Genomic DNA, 17,639 nt, shown 5'->3' with positions numbered 1-17,639 from the left:
CCTCACCTTGTCCTATTTCACGTGGTAAACTTGCACTCGGATCAGCAGTTGAGCTTATCTTCTGCTTCTTGTTAAATGTTTTAGCAGCGGCCAATTCATCAATTTTAGCAAGCCATTCTGGTTGTGTTCTCAACTTATTCCAGCAATGCATGAACTGAAATGCTTTGCTATGTTCATCCTCGGACTTGTACAAAGCACATGCCTCTGCAACCTGCACACACCAACATCCAAGGGATATTCATTTATGAGATATAAAAATAAAATAGTTGAAACAAATCTGTGTTAGACAAAGTGAGTAAGTACCTTGTCTTGCATTGTAGTACCATTTTGACATCTTAATTCAATCCGTGTTAAACATCCACAAAACTTGTTCACACATTTTTGGATAGTATCCACCGGTACATGAGAGAATTTATGGTACGCTTTGAGGGGCACGTCTTGTGTTCAGGGAAGTAATCATAGATACAAGATCAATACTTGCCACCTTTTTTATCTTTGCCTACGACCGGATCCAAACTTATATTCAGCCACCCTGAAACCAAAACATCATTTTCATGGTCACTGAAATTCTTTGATCTCTTATGGTTTGGCCTCGTGGAGGGTGTTGCTGGACCAATTTACATTGTTTGTGACTGTTGGTCAGCATAGGTGTTGCCATAATTATCAAAATCCCCCTAGATTAGTTTCATCCATCATCATGTTGGAAAAATATCCATTTGCTACAAACATTTAGTCATTGTTAAGTTTTCAATCAAATAATAATGGCACATGAGTCTCACAAGAAAAATAAGAAAATAAACCAAACAAGACGATCATGACATACTAATGTACAATCCTTATAGACCTGATTTCAGAAAATAGAACATTGTGCTTTGACACTGATACTGTGCTGGTTGGTTGTCGCAATGGAAGCAGTGTTCCTAGCACACTGATACTGTACAATCCTCCTATTTTTTTTATCCTGGCACTTGTGGCAAAACAGCCGATTGGTCAAAGTACACATGCATTGGAATAGAACTGGTAGACATGGATGCAAAATTTTTCTTTTTTAAGGTGTTACCTGCAAATCTGCAATATATTGGAAGGCAACAATGCCAATTGCCATGCACAAATCATCTTAGGATTCTTGTCAGGCGTGCATGGAGCCCGTACATGTTTAATGAATGATATATTAGAACTTTTATCATCCAGTTACATCTACTAGAGCAAAATCAGATCTACTACGCTAATATAATCCTAAAGAACTAGTTCTAGCATCCTATTATGCATCGCATTAAGGTTAAAAAGTTATAATATGATGTGTACACAACTACATATGAACATCATAGATAGATGAAATCAAGAATTTATACTCACAAACACTAGATATGAATCTTTCACACTAAAAAGCAAACATATAACTTTTCATATGTACATAATGCATCTGTCTTCCTCTTCTAAAAATTTGAGGCTGATCTTGGCCTTATTTTGTCATGTTCATTTGCAGGTCTTAGAATTTTATAAATAAGATAGATAATCAAGTTCCCTCTGCAGTAGTTGTAGTTTTACCGGAACAATGAATACCTTAAACAAGCTAAAAAGTAAAAGGGCGTTCTTTGTAAAGGAAGAAATGTGCTAATTTGATCTATGTTTCTTTAGCAGACCTGCCCTGCTAATCTATATTTGTCCCATGCACATTCATTCACAAGGATACTCCTAAGGATTACAAGACCATATCAACCGTTGTTCCATCTTGCAAATAGGAATGTGAGGATTGTGAAAGGAATATTAATTACTATGAGCAACCCACGTATCCACGGTAACAACCTCCCCGGCAACGAATGTTCATTACAACCTAGTAGGTTGATGATTTAAAGGGGTGTTTGGATACTGGGTGCTAAACTTTAGCAGTGTCACATCGGATGTTCGGATGCTAATTAGAAGGACTAAACATGAGCTAATTATAAAACTAATTGCAGAACCCTGTGCTAATTTGCGAGACGAATCTATTAAGCCTAATTAATCCATCATTAGCAAATGGTTATTGTAGCACCACGTTGTCAAATCATGGACTAATTAGGTTTAATAGATTTGTCTCGAGAATTAGACTCCATGTGTGCAATTAGTTTTGTAATTAGCCTATATTTAATACTCCTAATTAGCATCTAAACATCCAATGTGACAGACGCTAAACTTTAGCCGGGTACTGCCTAAGTACGTCGAAAACAAATGTAGCACGAATTGAAGGTAGAATTCAAACACGAACCCAAAACGTGTCATATACTCTGGTTCGAACACGAATCTCAATACACGCCACGAGTCCAACGGGCCCAATTGTCAGATATTCCGACTCGGTTTCAGAGCACGCGTCTTCGTTTCGCCCCCTTCCTTTCTTCCTTCCTTCCCGCTTCCCACCCGGCCGCCCCCAAACCCAATCCTCGCGTAGCCCCCAACCCAAACCCTAGCGCATCGCCAAGCCCCGGAAGCCATGGCGGTGGCGGCGCCGGGGCAGCTAAACCTCGACGAGTCGCCGTCGTGGGGCTCCCGCAGCGTCGACTGCTTCGAGAAGCTCGAGCAGATCGGGGAGGGCACCTACGGGTACGCATCTCTCGATTCTCGAAACTCCCCCGATTCCCCCAATCCCGCGAGCACGCCGCCTGCGGCATCGGCCCAGCTCGGCCGCCCTCGCTGACGCGTTTTTGTTGTGATTGTTGCCAGGCAAGTGTTCATGGCGAAGGAGACGGAGACGAAGGAAATCGTGGCGCTCAAGAAGATCCGCATGGACAACGAGCGAGAGGGCGTAAGTATTCCCCTTTCCCCCTTCCGTGGCTTGCGTTTTGAAATTCGTAGTACTGTTCGCGGTTCTCACCTCTTTTGAACCCGTCGTCAGTTCCCTATCACGGCCATCCGCGAGATTAAAATCCTCAAGAAGCTGCACCACGACAACGTCATCAATCTCAAAGAGATTGTCACCTCGCCAGGTTTGACAACTGTACCGCGAATTAGAGCATTGTTCCGGCAAACCGGCTTTGTGCAGAGGATTAAAACTTGTGTTAATTGTTTCAGGGCCAGAGAGAGATGAGCAGGGGAATCAAAGTATGATTCTGGACAAAAACACTATTGAGAATTTTGCTTTATTGCTAATCTTGATATGCTATAATGTGGTGATGTTGGGTAGTTGAGGGCAACATGTACAAGGGGAGCATTTACATGGTCTTCGAGTACATGGATCATGACTTGACAGGGCTATCGGACAGGCCTGGAATGCAGTTCACCATACCACAGATTAAGGTAAAAACCATCCATATATGTGTGTGATGGTTCTTGGTTGCCAGAAGGTGTTGTTCATGAAGTAATGATGGTGTCTGGTATGTCCTGTACCAGTGCTACATGAGGCAACTCCTTTTTGGCCTTCACTACTGTCATATCAATCAAGTTCTGCATCGAGATATTAAAGGTATATGACAGGCACTAGTTACTTTCGAAATAAAAAACAGACACTGGTTTCTTTTCTAGGGTTTATGTTATAGCTTGTTGTCTTTTTCACGGACATTGCATTCAAACATATATCATTTGCAGGATCTAATCTCTTGATAGACAATCATGGTATCTTAAAGCTTGCTGATTTTGGCCTGGCAAGATCATTTTCAAATGATCACAATGCGCACCTCACTAACCGTGTGATCACCTTGTGGTACAGGTAGGGGTTATGTTAGCAGGCTATCAATGTTGTTATGCAAGCTATATAGTAAGGTGCTGTATCTTGCTTAACATTTTGTTGGATTTGTGATTTGCAGGCCTCCAGAGTTGTTGTTAGGAAGCACAAAATATGGGCTGGCAGTTGACATGTGGTCTGTGGGTTGTATTTTTGCAGAGCTTCTTTCTGGAAAGCCTATATTGCCTGGAAAGAATGAGGTATGGTTTCTTGAAAGCTGCGAACCACCAACTTAGTTATGTTAGAAATTCCTATTAACTGTCATAATTTTGTTGCTAGTCTGAGTGTCTGCCATAAAGAGAGTAAGCCTGGAAGTCTTCTGATATGTGCCTTGATTTTTTTAATTTTATCTATTTTAAGTTAGTTTAGCAGTACTTTCTGATAGAATTCAAGTTATTATTTTGCTAAGTCATCCTAGAAACCTATGAGCAAGAGTATTTGACCACAGGAATTTTTGAAACTTTCATCACAGTTCCTATCGAGATTTGATGCTATTATTTGTCATGCTCTCTTCTCGACTTATTTTCTCTTTTGTACTTAACTGGAGTGTAAGGATGCGTTTTGATGGTAGATAAGAGAATATACGAGAAGCTAGAAGCATGTAGGCTATCTGAAATAAATATACTTTATACTCCAGGTGTGTTAATAACAGAAAATGAAGAAGTTCATGCTGGACAGTCATGTGAACTTGATCAGGGGAGAAAAGCATAATAATGTAGCCCAGTCAAGTGAGGGCTGATCTGCAATCACATTTGGTTATGTTAGAAAAACTGAGTAATGAAAATGAAGGCTTGTGTGTTTGCCACTAGAAATATTGTCTATCAAATTCTTACCCTAAATCTTTTCAGGATCATGCTAATTTTCTTAGGATCAGTATACAATATTATTATTCTATTTACTTTAGCAACTCTTTCATATATAGTATTCATGTCCAATCAGTTTCTTCTACCATTTTCCATTACAAGTATACTCTTTCAACTCCCAAACTTAAAATTTTCCATTACAGGCCATCCATGAGTTACAATTTGAAGCTCGAGCTTATAAATATGAACCTTGTTGCTTTCTGTTTTCTGATGCAGCCAGAGCAGCTGACCAAAATATTTGAACTTTGTGGCACGCCTGATGAGTTGAACTGGCCAGGTGTCACAAAAATGCCATGGTATAATAATTTCAAGCCTTCTCGCCCAATTAAGAGACGTGTTAAGGAGGCTTTTAAGCAGTAAGTATTATACTTCTGTTTCACCATATTGTTGAAGCTTCCCTTGCTACCCTAGTATGAATGTGTTTCCTTACCTGCTTGTGACAACAGTTTTGACCGGCATGCTCTGGATCTGCTGGAGAAGATGTTAACGCTGGATCCATCACAGGTGCAATTTTTAATTTTTGCTGTTACGTAGCATCGATGTGTTTTTGCCATGTGAAATGACTAAAATCCATACGTTCACTTCATGCATTATTTTCACTTGAACCCTGAATTGGCATACCTCTACACCTTTCAGAGGATATCGGCAAAAGATGCACTTGATGCAGAGTACTTTTGGACTGATCCCCGACCAGCTGATCCTCACACGTACGGTTCATTACTTTTCTTACTTTTAGAGCCGTTTCCTATTAAGGGCCTGTTTGGCATGGCTCCACTTCACAACTTCAGCAACTCCAGCAAAAAATCCAGCCAAACACACCAACTTCAAAACTCCATGGAACTGTAGTGCAAATGGGGTAGAGTTTTAGAGCACGTCTTTCGCTGCTCCAAAACTCTCTTTTGAACCTCCTCATGGAGTTGGTGGGTAATTACCCACCAATACCACTCATTACAGAAAAATGGTTCGTTTTCTTTTCTCCCGAGCCCTCACGTTGTGACTCCCTCCCGCTGCTGTTGCTACTCGCGTGGACGCGCGCCTCCCCCGGCTAGCGCCGCCCGTCGCCTTGCCCTGCCTCTCGCCCGTCGGGCGTGCTTGCTCCCCCGCCGGGCGCCTGCGCCGTGGCTCCGTCGGGCGCGCCTCTGCTGGCTGGCGGCCACGCCTCCCTCCACCGCCGGAGCAGGACGCCGGCCCCTTCCTCACGTCCGGCAGGCAGCCGCGCCGTGGCCTCATCGGGCGGCCGCGCCTCCCTCACGCCGCCGTCCGTCCGCTGCTTCCCTCCACCGCGCAAGGGAATCGGAGAAGGGGATGGAGCTTAAGAAAGAGGGGCGCTGATCTGCTTGCTCTGCCCGAGCAAGGGAGGAGCAGAGGACCGGAAATGTCTTGGCCTCCATGGATTTGTGCTGCTGGTGGTTGACGTGTGAGAGATAGAGATTAGAGAGGAAGGGGAGACTGATTGGAGTAGGGCAGTTGGTGCCCTGGTTGGATTCGATGGCAGAGCAGGGAGATCAAGGCTGCAGGTGAGCTGCTTGCTTGCTCTTGCGAGAAAGTACTTGGCGACGGCAACTTGGGAACATAAGCCGAGGCGAGGGGTGGTCGTGCGCTGGCGAGGAGAAAAGGCCGTGGGGGAGCTGGTGTTCATGCAACGTGCCGCCCCTCCTGTGAGGCGACGGGAGCGTCGAGGCAAGGAAAAAAAGAGAGGAGGGAACGGTGTGTTGTGGCTGCCGGGCAGCCTTTATGAGGAAGAAGATGGGGGATAAAGAGGATGACAAGTGGGGCCTAAATTTGGGGGCAATAATGGCAATCCACACTGAAATTGGTTTTTTTGAGCTGAGAGCACCCATCTAGCCAAACACCCCATTTTAGTTTTGAAGTTCTGGAGTGGAGCTGGTTCCACCTGGAGTTGTGAAGTGGAGCAGCTCCACCCAGAGCTGGAGCCATGCCAAACAGGGCCTAAGTTGTTCTAAGTCAAGTCTGTTGTGTTTGACTGTTCTTGAAATAATTGTTTCTATTTCATCTTCGCTTATGCAGCTTGCCAAAGTACGAATCATCACATGAATTCCAAACTAAGAAAAAACGTCAACAGCAGCGGCAAGCTGAAGAAGCAGCAAAGCGGCAAAAAATACAGCATCCTCAACCACATGCTCGTTTGCCACCAATTCAACAATCAGGCCAACCACATTCACAAATCAGGACAGGCCAACCTATGAACAACCCCCATCCTTCAATGGCAGCTGGGCCAAGCCATCACTATGCAAAGCCCCGAGGGCCAGGAGGGCCAAACAGGTACCCACAGGGTGGAAGCCAAGGTGGAGGATACCCAAATCGTGGAGGGCAAGGCGGTGGCTACAGCAGTGGCCCTTGTCCTCAACAAAGCAGAGGACCACCTCCATACCCTGGTGGCGGGATGGGCGGAACGGGTGGAAGGGGTGGAAGTGGCAGTGGCTTTGGAGTTGGACCAAATTATCAGCAGGCTGGCCCTTATGGTGCATCGGGTCCAGGCAGAGGGCCTAACTATCATCAACAAGGTGGTTCTCGCAACCAGCAGCAGTACGGAAACTGGCAATAGTACAGTACCATCTCCGTGAAACCAGGCCGCATTTTCGTTTGGAGCTTGTATTGTAGTTTTCTGAAATTTGATTGTAACCCAACGAGCATCCTTAGGCTTCGTTCGTTTCATCAGGATTGGACTTCCAGGTCCGGTTTGAGTGATTCCACCCGTGTTACTCAATCCAGTCAGGATTCATTCTAGAGGTGAGGATGTATGGTTTCAATCCGGGCCATCTAATGTAGAAGGATTCCAATCCAGGCTGGTTTTCGTTCCAGGCAAGACTAAAACGAACAACATTTTCAATGCAAGTCTGGTTTCAAACCGAGCCACTTCAAACCACCCGGAATGGACCTCATTCCGGGTCAATCCGGTGAAAACGAACGAGGCCTTAAGAGTTCTCTGGCTCCGTTTTTTGGAATCTATATTAGTTCACAATTCGGATGTATCAAATTTGTATAAAAATATTGCTTATGCAATCACTGAATTACACTCTGGTCTCTGTAAATCTCCAGTTAGAACAATTGACATGAACAAATATGTTAGCCAATTGTTCATTCACCGAAATTGACTGGTTTACAAGTTTACAACTCTGTACAGGTTTGATGCCCTATCGTAATGCTAGCGATTACTACACATTGAAAAAGTCCTTAAGACTCAGACTCGGCTTCTCCGCGGCTACTGCGGCACCCTGCACATGCGCTTTGGCCTTCTTCGGCTCCGGCTTGTTGAGGTTGCTTTCCTGGTAGTAGTGCGGCGCGATCTCCAGCAGCCACTCCGGCTTGAGCTCCGTCACCTGCCTCATGTACTCCTTGGTCGTCTCCACCAGCTCGTGGTACACCACCCAACGCGGCGGCGGGACCACCCGCGCCATCCCGGAGCTCGGGTGCACGAACACCGTCCGCCAGCTCTTGAGGGTCCGGTAGAACCCGTCCCTCCGCCGCTGCGCGGTGTTGCGGAAGAACCCCGCCGTGATGGCCTTCCTGACCGTGTCGAGGTCGCCGGCGCAGGACCGGCGCTCGATCTCCACCCTCTCCATCAGCGCCTCCAGCTGCTCCCGCACGTCCCGCGCGCGCCGCATGGTGCGCGACTGCACGAAGTGGTCGAGGCACCACTGCGCCGAGTGCCCGGACTGCTCCCACTCGGTGTACACGTTGAGCAGCGCGACGTGGTCCCCGGCGTTGCCTCCCGCGTTGAAGCGCTGCCGTGCGGCGTCGGCGACCAGCGCCCTGTCCTTGGGCCGGTAGAAGACGGCGTTCCCGGCCGACAGCATGGACGCGACGGTGAGCAACTCCTCAGAGCACCCGTACCGCTCCGACGCCACGATCGCCTTGGCCAGCATGGGGTCGAGCGGGAGCTCCGCCATCCGCCGCCCAGTCTTGGTCAGTTCGCCGCGGCTGTTGAGCGCGCCGAGGGCGAAGAGGTCCTCCAGCGCCCTGAGGAGACCCTCCGACGCCGGCGGGTCCATGAAGTCGAAGCTCACCAAGTCGTTGATCCCCAGCGCCTTGAGCGAGAGCACCACGCTGGCCAGGTTGCTCCGCTGGATCTCGGGGACCGTCTCGTCCTCCATGTCCTTGTTGTAGCTGTGCTCCGTGAATAGGCGGAAACACTTGCCGGGGCCGGTGCGCCCCGACCGGCCGGCGCGCTGGTCGGCCGACGCCTTGGAGATAGGCTGGACGAGCAGCGATTCGGTACCCGTGCGCGGGCTGTACGACTTCACCTTGCAGAACCCCGGGTCGACCACGTAGCTGATCCCGTCGATGGTCAGCGACGTCTCGGCGATGTTGGTGGCGAGCACCACCTTCCGCGCGCCCGGCGGCGCCGGCTCGAAGATCTTGGCCTGGAGCTCCGTCGGCAGGTTCGCGTAGATGGGGCAGATCACCAGCTCCGCGATCTTGGTGCCCAGCCCCCTTGTCCGGCGCCGGAGGATCTCCTCCACCGTCTCGATCTCTTCCTGCCCCGTGAGGAACAGCAGGATGTCTCCGGAGGGCTGCGTGACGTGCAGCTGCAGCACCGTGGCCACGGCCGCGTCCACGTAGTCGGCCTCCGGCGCCACCGTGTAGTGGATGTCCACCTTGTACCGCCTCCCGGGGATCTTGAACACCGGCGCCATGTCGAAGAAGTCGCTGAACTTGTCCGCGTTGAGCGTAGCGCTGGAGATGAGCAGCTTCAGGTCCGGCCGGAAGCGGGCGACGTCCTTGACGAGGCCGAGGAGGATGTCCGTGGAGATGGAGCGCTCGTGCGCCTCGTCCACGATCACGACGCCGTAGCTGCCCAGGTCAGGCTCGCCAAGGAACTCGCGTAGCAGCATCCCGTCGGTCATGTACTTGACCACCGTCTTCTCCGACGTGCAGTCCTCGAAGCGGATAGAGTACCCGACCTCGTGGCCGAGCTTGACGCCCATCTCCTGCGCGACCCTCGCCGCCACGCTCATCGCGGCCACGCGGCGTGGCTGAGTGCACGCGATCTTCCGCCCATTGGCGGTGTACCCGGCCTCGTGAAGATACTGTGGTATCTGCGTCGTCTTACCGGAGCCGGTCTCTCCGACGACAATGATAATCTGATGGTCGGCAATGGCCTTGAGGAGCTCGTCCTTGAACTTGTACACAGGGAGAGTCTTCCTCTGGTCTTGGAGCTCCATCTGCAACATGACCTTGGCATCAATTTCCTCCGCCAGTTCGTCCGTGTCATCCTCCGGCTCGGTTCCAGCCATCGCCAAGGACTTGACGAACTCGATGGCGTCATCGAACACGAGCTCGTATTCATCACTGGCGTGGCCGCGATCCTTCGCTCCAAACTGCAGATGGGACTTCCTGATCTGCTGCTCTTCCCAGGACTCCTCCGAGAAAGCCCTCCCCTTGCCGCCTCCCGCATCAGCGTCGTCGTCGTGCCGCCGTCTCGCTACCGAGAACCTCCTCCCCTGGTCCACGTTCGCGGCGTCGTCGTAGGCGTCAGGCATCCTGTAGTAGTCGCCGGCGCCTTCCTCTTCTTGACTGGCTCGGCCGTGGACAAGGCCGTAGATTTCCTTCTTGCGCTTCAACTCCCTCTCCTCGGCGTCCGTCTGTCTGACGCCGCCGAACAAGAGCTCGTCGTCGACGATCTCGTCCCGCAACTCCTCCACCTTCTTCTTCTTACGCATCTCCAGGTACGCGCGACGGGAGGACCGCCTGAGCTCCGAGGTGTCGCCCCTGTCCATCGCCTCGGACCGGCGAGCTCTCTCGTCCTGCTCGCGCTTGGACGGCTTCCGGTCCATCAGTTTCCTCGTGCTCGCCTCATCGCGCGCCCGGATGTTCCGTTCGAGCTGGGCCCTGTCAGCCTGATCACGCCTCATCTCTTCCTCCTCGTCAGTATCGCCGGCGTCCTCGTCCGACTCCGGGCACCTCCGCCGGCGCACCTTCCGATCAGAATCGGACAATGCGGCCCCCTCCTCTTCGTCCTCATGGTCATGGGTCACGCCCTTCTTCCTGAAACGCTTCCCGCTGCTGCTGTTACAGGACGCCGCGGCGACGCCAGCATCCTCGTCGTCGACGTCATCGTTGAGCAGCTTGAACTCGCTCTGCTTCCTCGCCAGCGCCGCCGCGTCCTGCACCTGCCTCTGGTACTCGCCGACCCCCGCCGCGCCCTGCTTGCTGGGGCGCGGCAGCCTTCCGTAGACGTCCGCGGCGAAGGCGGCTGTGTCGGGGGAGGAGGGGAACCCGCCGAGGTCGACCAGCCGCGCCGCGAGGTCCCCCGCGGAGGCGCACTCCCGCGCGAGCCGGAGCACGAGCCGGAGCACGATGCCCTGGGAGTACCCGAGCAGCGCCATAAGCCGGTCCGAGACCCACGTCTTGAGCTGCCCCTCGCCGCCCTCCGAGGCCGTGGCCATGGCCAGGCCTTTCGTCCCCACGCGACGAAGGATCGGAGAGATTCGTGGCGGCGGCGCGACGAGAGGCGGGTCGGTTGCGAGGAGGGCAATGGAGCGCAGGGGATTTTGGGGCGTGGGGGCCTGCTTTATTCGTGGATGGAGTATGGACCGACCGATGAAGGCGGCATCGTTTCGTTTGACCGAGTCGGAAAGTTTCCGAGGCGGTTTGGGTATGTCGGTTCGGGTGGTTCGGCCCACGTGGCGAGACGCCTCCATCGGCCCACTAGGAAATCCGATCTGGTCATCTGGATCTCCGGCGCGTGACATACTCACAAGTCACAGGCTCACAGCCACCCGGCCGATTTCGATCGTGCAACCGTGCCCTGGTAGCCTGATGGTCATGCCGATACGAGAGCACCAAAGTTTCGCCAAAGTCGCTTGCAAAATTCTACTCATGTCACGCATGAGTAGAATTTTGTTACGCATGCTGCATGGATGTTTCCTGTTTGGAGGTCTTGGTGGCGCGCAAGTGCGCACCGGTGAGAGCTTGTCCCGGCTCTGTCAATTCCGAGAAGCTGCGCAAGTGTGTAGATGGAGACTGAAGATGATGCCTTTCAAATCTGCAGGTCACGGTTTCGAATTATCTAGCCACCCGCTTTGAACAGTCTGCAGCCTACTACTTGCGCTGCTTCTTGGATCTTGCTCGTACTTCAGCTTCTACGGCTTGGCAAGAGGAATCAAAGGAAGGATGATTCGGCCGTATACCTTCTGCTCCCAAGGCTTACTCAGCCCAGCTTCTCCTTCACGAGCTAAATACTACTACTACTAGCCTAGCTAAAGCCCACACAGCCCAACTCCTTGGTCTGTTCATCTGGAACCTCAGACTTGCCTGATCCACCTGCCCGTGTTAATGAGACGGTACCTGATTCTCCCGCAGTAGCTGCTCCGCTCCTTTTGATCCGCCTCTGGTAACAAATGTATTCTTACAACAAACTGATATGCATTCGCAAAGTCTTTCAAGAATCAAACCAGGATGAACTAAACGTAGCAGCCCGGTCTTATTACAGGAATTAAGGGTGCTATTCTTTTAGTAATAGACGGCGTCAAGATTAGAGGTACTCATATGGATATGCATGCATGTATTTGAGCATGTGACACTAGTAGAGAATTGAGCTTTAGTCCCGGTTGGTAGGGTGCAAAGATCTCGAAAATGCATCCGGGATAAACCAACCGGGACAAAAGGGGTGGTCTCACGCGCACGCGAAATATGCGCGTGCGCGGTTCGTGGGATTCGAACCCACAACCTCCAGCCTCGCGCGTAGCTTCCTTGCCATCCCACCTACACACCACATCTGACTATGTAGGGGATACTATCCTTCTGTATTAACTCGTGGGGAACCCTTTTATCCCGGTTGGAAACACCAACCGGGATAAAAGGGGGTCTTTTATCCCGGTTGGTGTTTCCAACCGGGATAAAAGGGTTCGAGGATTTAAATCCCCTTCCAGCCACCTTCCAATGACCTCGTTGGGGGACCCTTTTATCCCGGTTTGAAACACCAACCGGGATAAATGACCCCCTTTTATCCCGGTTGGTGTTTCCAACCGGGATAAAAGGCTCTTGACCCTTTTATCTCGGTTGGTGTTACCAACCGGGATAAAAGGGGGGTCTTTTATCCCGGTTGGTGTTTCAAACCGGGATAAAATGCCTCTCAGAGTCTTTTTTTCCCACTAGCCTTTGCAACCGGGATAAAAGGTCCCGGTTGGTGAGCCCCCCACCAGTGACCGAGTTTTAGTCCCGGTTGGTGAACCTTTTGTCCCAGGCCAACTTTAAACCAGGATAAAAGGGGGTGGATGGAAAGTCATTTCTCTCCTAGTGATGGTACGAAAAAAACTATCATCTTTTTTACTGTCGTACATATATATAGTTATTATCCGCAGTTGACACAATATAGTTTGTTCCACTTTCGTTCATGTGTCCACACGTGGATTCTCTATAGTCTACACACCCTCTCAACACAAATGCTCGTTCACAGTCCAAACGCTAGCTCTAGTGCAGTAGCTCTGTATGACTGTATCACAGTGCTGGTGGCACGGCATCATCACACGGACAAACGGTTCCCCGGCCATTGGCGCGCGCGACAGTCCAAGCTTTTAGACATCGCGCTTGCTTGGCCGATGAGACCGCAGGTCGTGGCCGTGCTGGTCATCGCGGTGCCGCCGGGCTCCATCGTCCGCGCCGCCGTGGTGGCCTTCGCGGCGATGGCTGCTGCTGCGATGGTGTTGTCCGTCGTCGTCGTGGTGACTATGGTGATGGTGGTGCGGGTCGTCGTGGTCGTGGTCGTCCAGGTGCCATCCGTGGCGGTCCGGCTGGACCCAGCGCCCGTCGCGGCCGCGGACCATGCCCTTGTTCTCGTCCTGGCGCCAGCAGGGTGGCACGCCGTGGTGGTCCTTGAGGAAGTCGCAGGCCTTGTTCACCAGCGCCGGGTCGCGCCCGCTCGCCAGCACGAACCGCTCCCCACGCCCGTGGTACCTGCAACGAGCGCGCACAGCCAAAAGGATCACGTCAAGACCTTATAGAAAAAATCACATCGAGAAGTTTATTCATTTCACAGGAGAGATGACGGTGTATTTGATCAAACAAAACGTACCGGGTCAAGGACTCGATGCGGTAAAGCACGTGCAGGCGACATATTATAACCCGTTGGCAGATGGGTAACTAAGGACAGGCTTTAATTACGTCATGCACGTTGATGGTTGCAGACATGCAGGGGGCAGGGCAGGAATAAGTGCCTGGGTCTGGGGTTGGTTCCGGTCAGCCTGGCACAGTACAGTACCACGGACCTGCGTGTATGGTATGTATGCAACCCTTACACGTCTGTCTGCACAAGATCCACGAGATCCGCGCAGACGTGCGTTGTTTATGGGTGCCATGACGACGAGGTTGACAGTGCACGAAGTAGTATATATATGAATACGAGCAACGATGCATAGTTTTTGGTGTTAAGATTACGCATGCTCCTATTGATATTGGTCACCTGCCTGCCTCACAGCCTGGCATCTCCTATAAAATTGTGCTTCCAGCTTTGTCGCGTTCTGCTAGTTGAACCTGTAGTGAGCATCTTGCATCGATCGAAGGCCATGATCAGGCTGGAGGTACGACTGTGGACGGTGGAAGGGATCATCTCTTCAGAATTCAGATCTGCTTGTGCTTGTGTAATCTGATGACGAGGCTCCCGTATCTGTTTGTTCGGGCCCCCCACGATACGGATGGCTGGACAAAGCATCGCACACATTTGTCCTTATTTATAATATAACGAAGTTTTTTTATTTGCAACGAACGCACAGCTCGAAGGCGCACGTTTGTAGCTATCAGAAAACTGCGTGGCGTCTCTCTCGCAGAAGAAAAACAGAACTTCAGACCAACTGCTAGATAGGTGACCTGTCCTTGCCCGCCTGATTAGCCCTCACCAGTTGCCATCACCGTCTAATCGCACCATTCAATTTCGCGAGCCACACACCATCGATTGAGTTGCTCTCATCTAACGTTCTCTCTAGAACCCCGCAGCCACGCAAAGGCATTGTCCCTTTCCCGCGGCCTGGTGATCGCTCAGCTTCCTCTAAAAAATCAGACACCATGCGATCACGCTTGGCTCGAATGCAGCGTGTATGTACGTGCACCCCCGCTCTGCTACTGTTTGTTGAACACTGTGATACGATGGGTAGTTGGTGAAGGGACGAAGCACCAAAGCTAAGGGACGGACGTACCCGTCGATGAGGTGGAGGTGCGCCTCGAGGTCGTGGTAGCAGGCCGGGTCCATCGTGTCCTTGAGGAACGGCGAGCGCTTGTGGTCGAGCGCCAGCTCCACGCCGACGTGGGTGTAGCACCAGGGCACCCGCAGCAGCCGCTCCGCCACGCGCCGCACCGCCTCGGGCGCCCCCTCGTTCAGCAGGATCCCGGGCATCCGCGTCACGTTGTCGTGCACGTTCACCACCCGCAGCGCCCTCACCCCGAGCTCCGACTCGAACCGCCGCTTGAACGCCGCGTTCCCCACCCGGGGCCCCGCGAACGAGTACACGCACACGGGCGCCACGGCCCTCTGCCCGCCGCCGTCGCCGGCGCCGCCGGCGACGTTCGCGCCGGACTCGGCGATGTCGTAGGCGCTCAGCATGGCCAGGGCGCTGCCGAGGCTGTGCCCGGTCACGGTAATGCTCACGTCCTCGCCCCGCGCGGCGTACCGCGCCACGAGCCGACGGACCTCCATCAGGACCTGCTCGCGCGCCGAGTACTTGCAGAAGCGGCAGGTGGGGTCCTTGTCCGTGTACAGGTCCGCGAAGCCGGCCAGCACCTTCACCTCCGGGTCCGGGCACGGGATGCCCTCGTCCGCCACGGGGCGGAGGAAGTCCATGAGGTCCGACACCCACTCCAGCCTCGTCACCGTGCCGCGCCACGCGATGGCGATGTCGCGCCGCCCCAGACGTGCGCTCTCCTCGTCGCCGGACACGGCCACGTACCCGATCCAGTTGGCGCTCTGGCTCCAGATCTTGGCGCCCGCGCGGGACTGCGGGAAGAAGTTGGGGAACCGGAAGTTGGACGTCGCGTACAGGTACCGGGACACGGCGTACCCTCGCGCCGCCTCCGGCATGCCCAGCCGCTCGAAGAAGTCGCGCCGCGGGTACTTGCAGCTGCCGCAGTACCGGGAGGACGGGTCGTAGTCGAAGGCGTCGTAGCAGGCCTGCGCGAGCTCGCCGTACCGGATGAGCTCCGACCGGAGCAGAGGGTCCATCGGGTCAAGGAGCCCCGCCCAGTCGTCGCGCCCGTGGATCTCGCGCCACCGCGCGGGCAGCTCGTCCTGGTGCCTCCTCCCGCGGCGGCGCCGGGCGTCGTCGAGGAGGTGCAGGTCCTCCTCCTCTTCTTCCTCGTCCTGAACGTCGTCGCGGTACTGGCCGTGCACAACGTCGTGTTCGAGCTGGCCGACGAGGGAGGCGAGCGCCGAGTCATCCCTTGTGGCCGCGAAGGGGAGCCGCAGCGTGCTCGCGCTTGTGCTTGCGGTGGTGGTGGGTGGTCGGCGAGGGGCTGGAGCGCGCAGGGAGGAGAGCCGTGCGTGGGCGGTGGCGTGGCGAGGGAGGGTTGGGAGCCGAGCGGGGAGGTCGCGGCAGGGGAGGGGCGCCATTGGAAGGCGGGCGCGGGGCGGGTGAGCCGGTGAGGGCGTCTGGTGAGAGAGTACTGAGCCTGAACTCGCGGGTTAGCGGAAGACCCAGTTTTGTGCTGGCGATTGGTGAAGACCGGCGAGGCAGGAACCGGAGGTCAACGCAGAGCCGGGTGGTTCAGTGCTGTATTTTATTTGTACCCGACTGCTGTCACATTTGCTAGAGTCTTTGTCACGGAACTACTTGTAGAACTTTCGGCGACGTCACTTGAGTTCTCGTGCAAAGAGCAGAGTGTGCTGTCTTTTACTCACCTAGGTCTGTTCGCTTCAGCTTATTCAGCTGGCTTATCGGCCACCAAACAGTATTTTCCTCTCACAACAAATCAGCCGTTTCAGCTTTTCAGCCGGCTTATAAGCTGAAGCGAACAGGCCCTACTTTTGACCAAGATACTTCGTAAACTTTACCAAAAGGAACTGAATTGACCCACGATGAAGTACTACGGTTTGGAACTGTCAAGTGATGATCTGTGCCCGCTGGCATAAACTCTTGTCTGTCAACTACTCAACTTACAAGGGGTGAGGGAATTTCATCTGCGTGGCCCAAGGACATCCCGCCGGAGCCTTGTGCAAGTCTGGCTCGGGTAAAACAGCCAGGCCTGCGCAGCCACAGCCAAGATGAGGTTTGAAATGCCTTTTTACTGACATATGGTAGCGATGCTTCGATCTGTTCTCCGTCGCAGTGTTCAGCACGCTAAATGCATCATGGACCTATTCTTCAAATAAAATATTAGAGTTTTGATTCGTGAGAGAATCTTATGATAAAATAATATTCTACTTGCTCACGGTAACCTGGCATCGGGGGAAGTCCAACGCCTTGTTTAGTTCCCAATTTGGGAGTGGTCAAATTGGCATTTTGCCATAAATGCGCAACTCTAGCATTTCGTTTGTATTTATGAATTATTGTCCAAATATTGACTAATTAGGCTCAAAAGATTCGTCTCGCAAAGTACAACAAAATTGTGCAATTAGTTTTTGATTTTGTCTACATTTAGTACTCCATGCATGTACCGCAAGTTTGATGTGATGGGGAATCTTCTTTTTGCATAGTGTCAAAGTTGGAAGTTTGGAGGGAACTAAACATGGCCCAAGCTTCGATGCATGTTTTTTCTAAGCTAAATCTTAGCCCACATCAAATCGGATGTTTGACACTAATTAGAAGTATTAAATATAGTTTAATTACAAAACTAATTGCACAACCCCTAGGCTAAATCACGAGACGAATCTATTAAACCTAATTAGTTCATGATTTGATAATGTGGTGCTACAGTAACCATTCGCTAATGATGGATTAATTAGGCTTAATAGATTCGTGATTTAGCATAGAGGTTCTACAATTAGTTTTATAATTAACTCATGTTTAATCCTCCTAATTAATATCCGAACATTCGATGTGACAGGTTAAAATTTAACCCCTGTTAAAATTTAACCCCTATATCCAAACACCGCACATGCGGCTGTTGCCGTGGCAAAATCGATGCTCGAACCT

The 17,639-nt window shown here is 52.1% G+C and overlaps 3 protein-coding genes across 3 annotated transcripts; 1 reads left to right on the top strand and 2 right to left on the bottom strand.

The window, feature by feature from the left end:
- The first annotated feature begins 2,368 nt into the window (after nucleotides 1-2,368).
- LOC117849858 (cyclin-dependent kinase C-1) lies at nucleotides 2,369-7,305 on the top strand. The gene is made up of 12 exons (XM_034731573.2): nucleotides 2,369-2,577; nucleotides 2,698-2,779; nucleotides 2,870-2,960; nucleotides 3,046-3,075; nucleotides 3,158-3,270; nucleotides 3,364-3,436; nucleotides 3,559-3,679; nucleotides 3,777-3,894; nucleotides 4,774-4,913; nucleotides 5,004-5,061; nucleotides 5,194-5,264; nucleotides 6,586-7,305. Exons 1-12 carry the CDS (start codon nucleotides 2,468-2,470, stop codon nucleotides 7,121-7,123), a joined length of 1,545 nt encoding a protein of 514 aa, XP_034587464.1. The 5' UTR covers nucleotides 2,369-2,467; the 3' UTR covers nucleotides 7,124-7,305.
- A 422-nt stretch (nucleotides 7,306-7,727) lies between these two features.
- On the bottom strand, nucleotides 7,728-11,046 carry LOC117849857 (pre-mRNA-splicing factor ATP-dependent RNA helicase DEAH1). Its single transcript, XM_034731572.2, has one exon. The coding sequence runs from the start codon at nucleotides 10,965-10,967 to the stop codon at nucleotides 7,734-7,736; it is 3,234 nt and encodes a 1,077-aa protein (XP_034587463.1). The 5' UTR covers nucleotides 10,968-11,046; the 3' UTR covers nucleotides 7,728-7,733.
- A 1,777-nt stretch (nucleotides 11,047-12,823) lies between these two features.
- On the bottom strand, nucleotides 12,824-16,496 carry LOC117847338 (phospholipase A1-Igamma1, chloroplastic). Its single transcript, XM_034728531.2, has 2 exons — nucleotides 14,712-16,496; nucleotides 12,824-13,476 (listed from the first exon to the last, which is right to left on the bottom strand). The coding sequence occupies exons 1-2, from the start codon at nucleotides 16,115-16,117 to the stop codon at nucleotides 13,098-13,100; spliced, it is 1,785 nt and encodes a 594-aa protein (XP_034584422.1). The 5' UTR covers nucleotides 16,118-16,496; the 3' UTR covers nucleotides 12,824-13,097.
- Nucleotides 16,497-17,639: the final 1,143 nt, after the last annotated feature.

This window comes from Setaria viridis, chromosome 3 (genome assembly GCF_005286985.2).
Source record: "Setaria viridis chromosome 3, Setaria_viridis_v4.0, whole genome shotgun sequence".
In the NCBI taxonomy this organism is placed as follows: Eukaryota; Viridiplantae; Streptophyta; class Magnoliopsida; order Poales; family Poaceae; genus Setaria; species Setaria viridis.
Note: the sequence above shows the minus strand (reverse complement) of the source record. Positions and strands in the feature narration are given on the sequence as shown.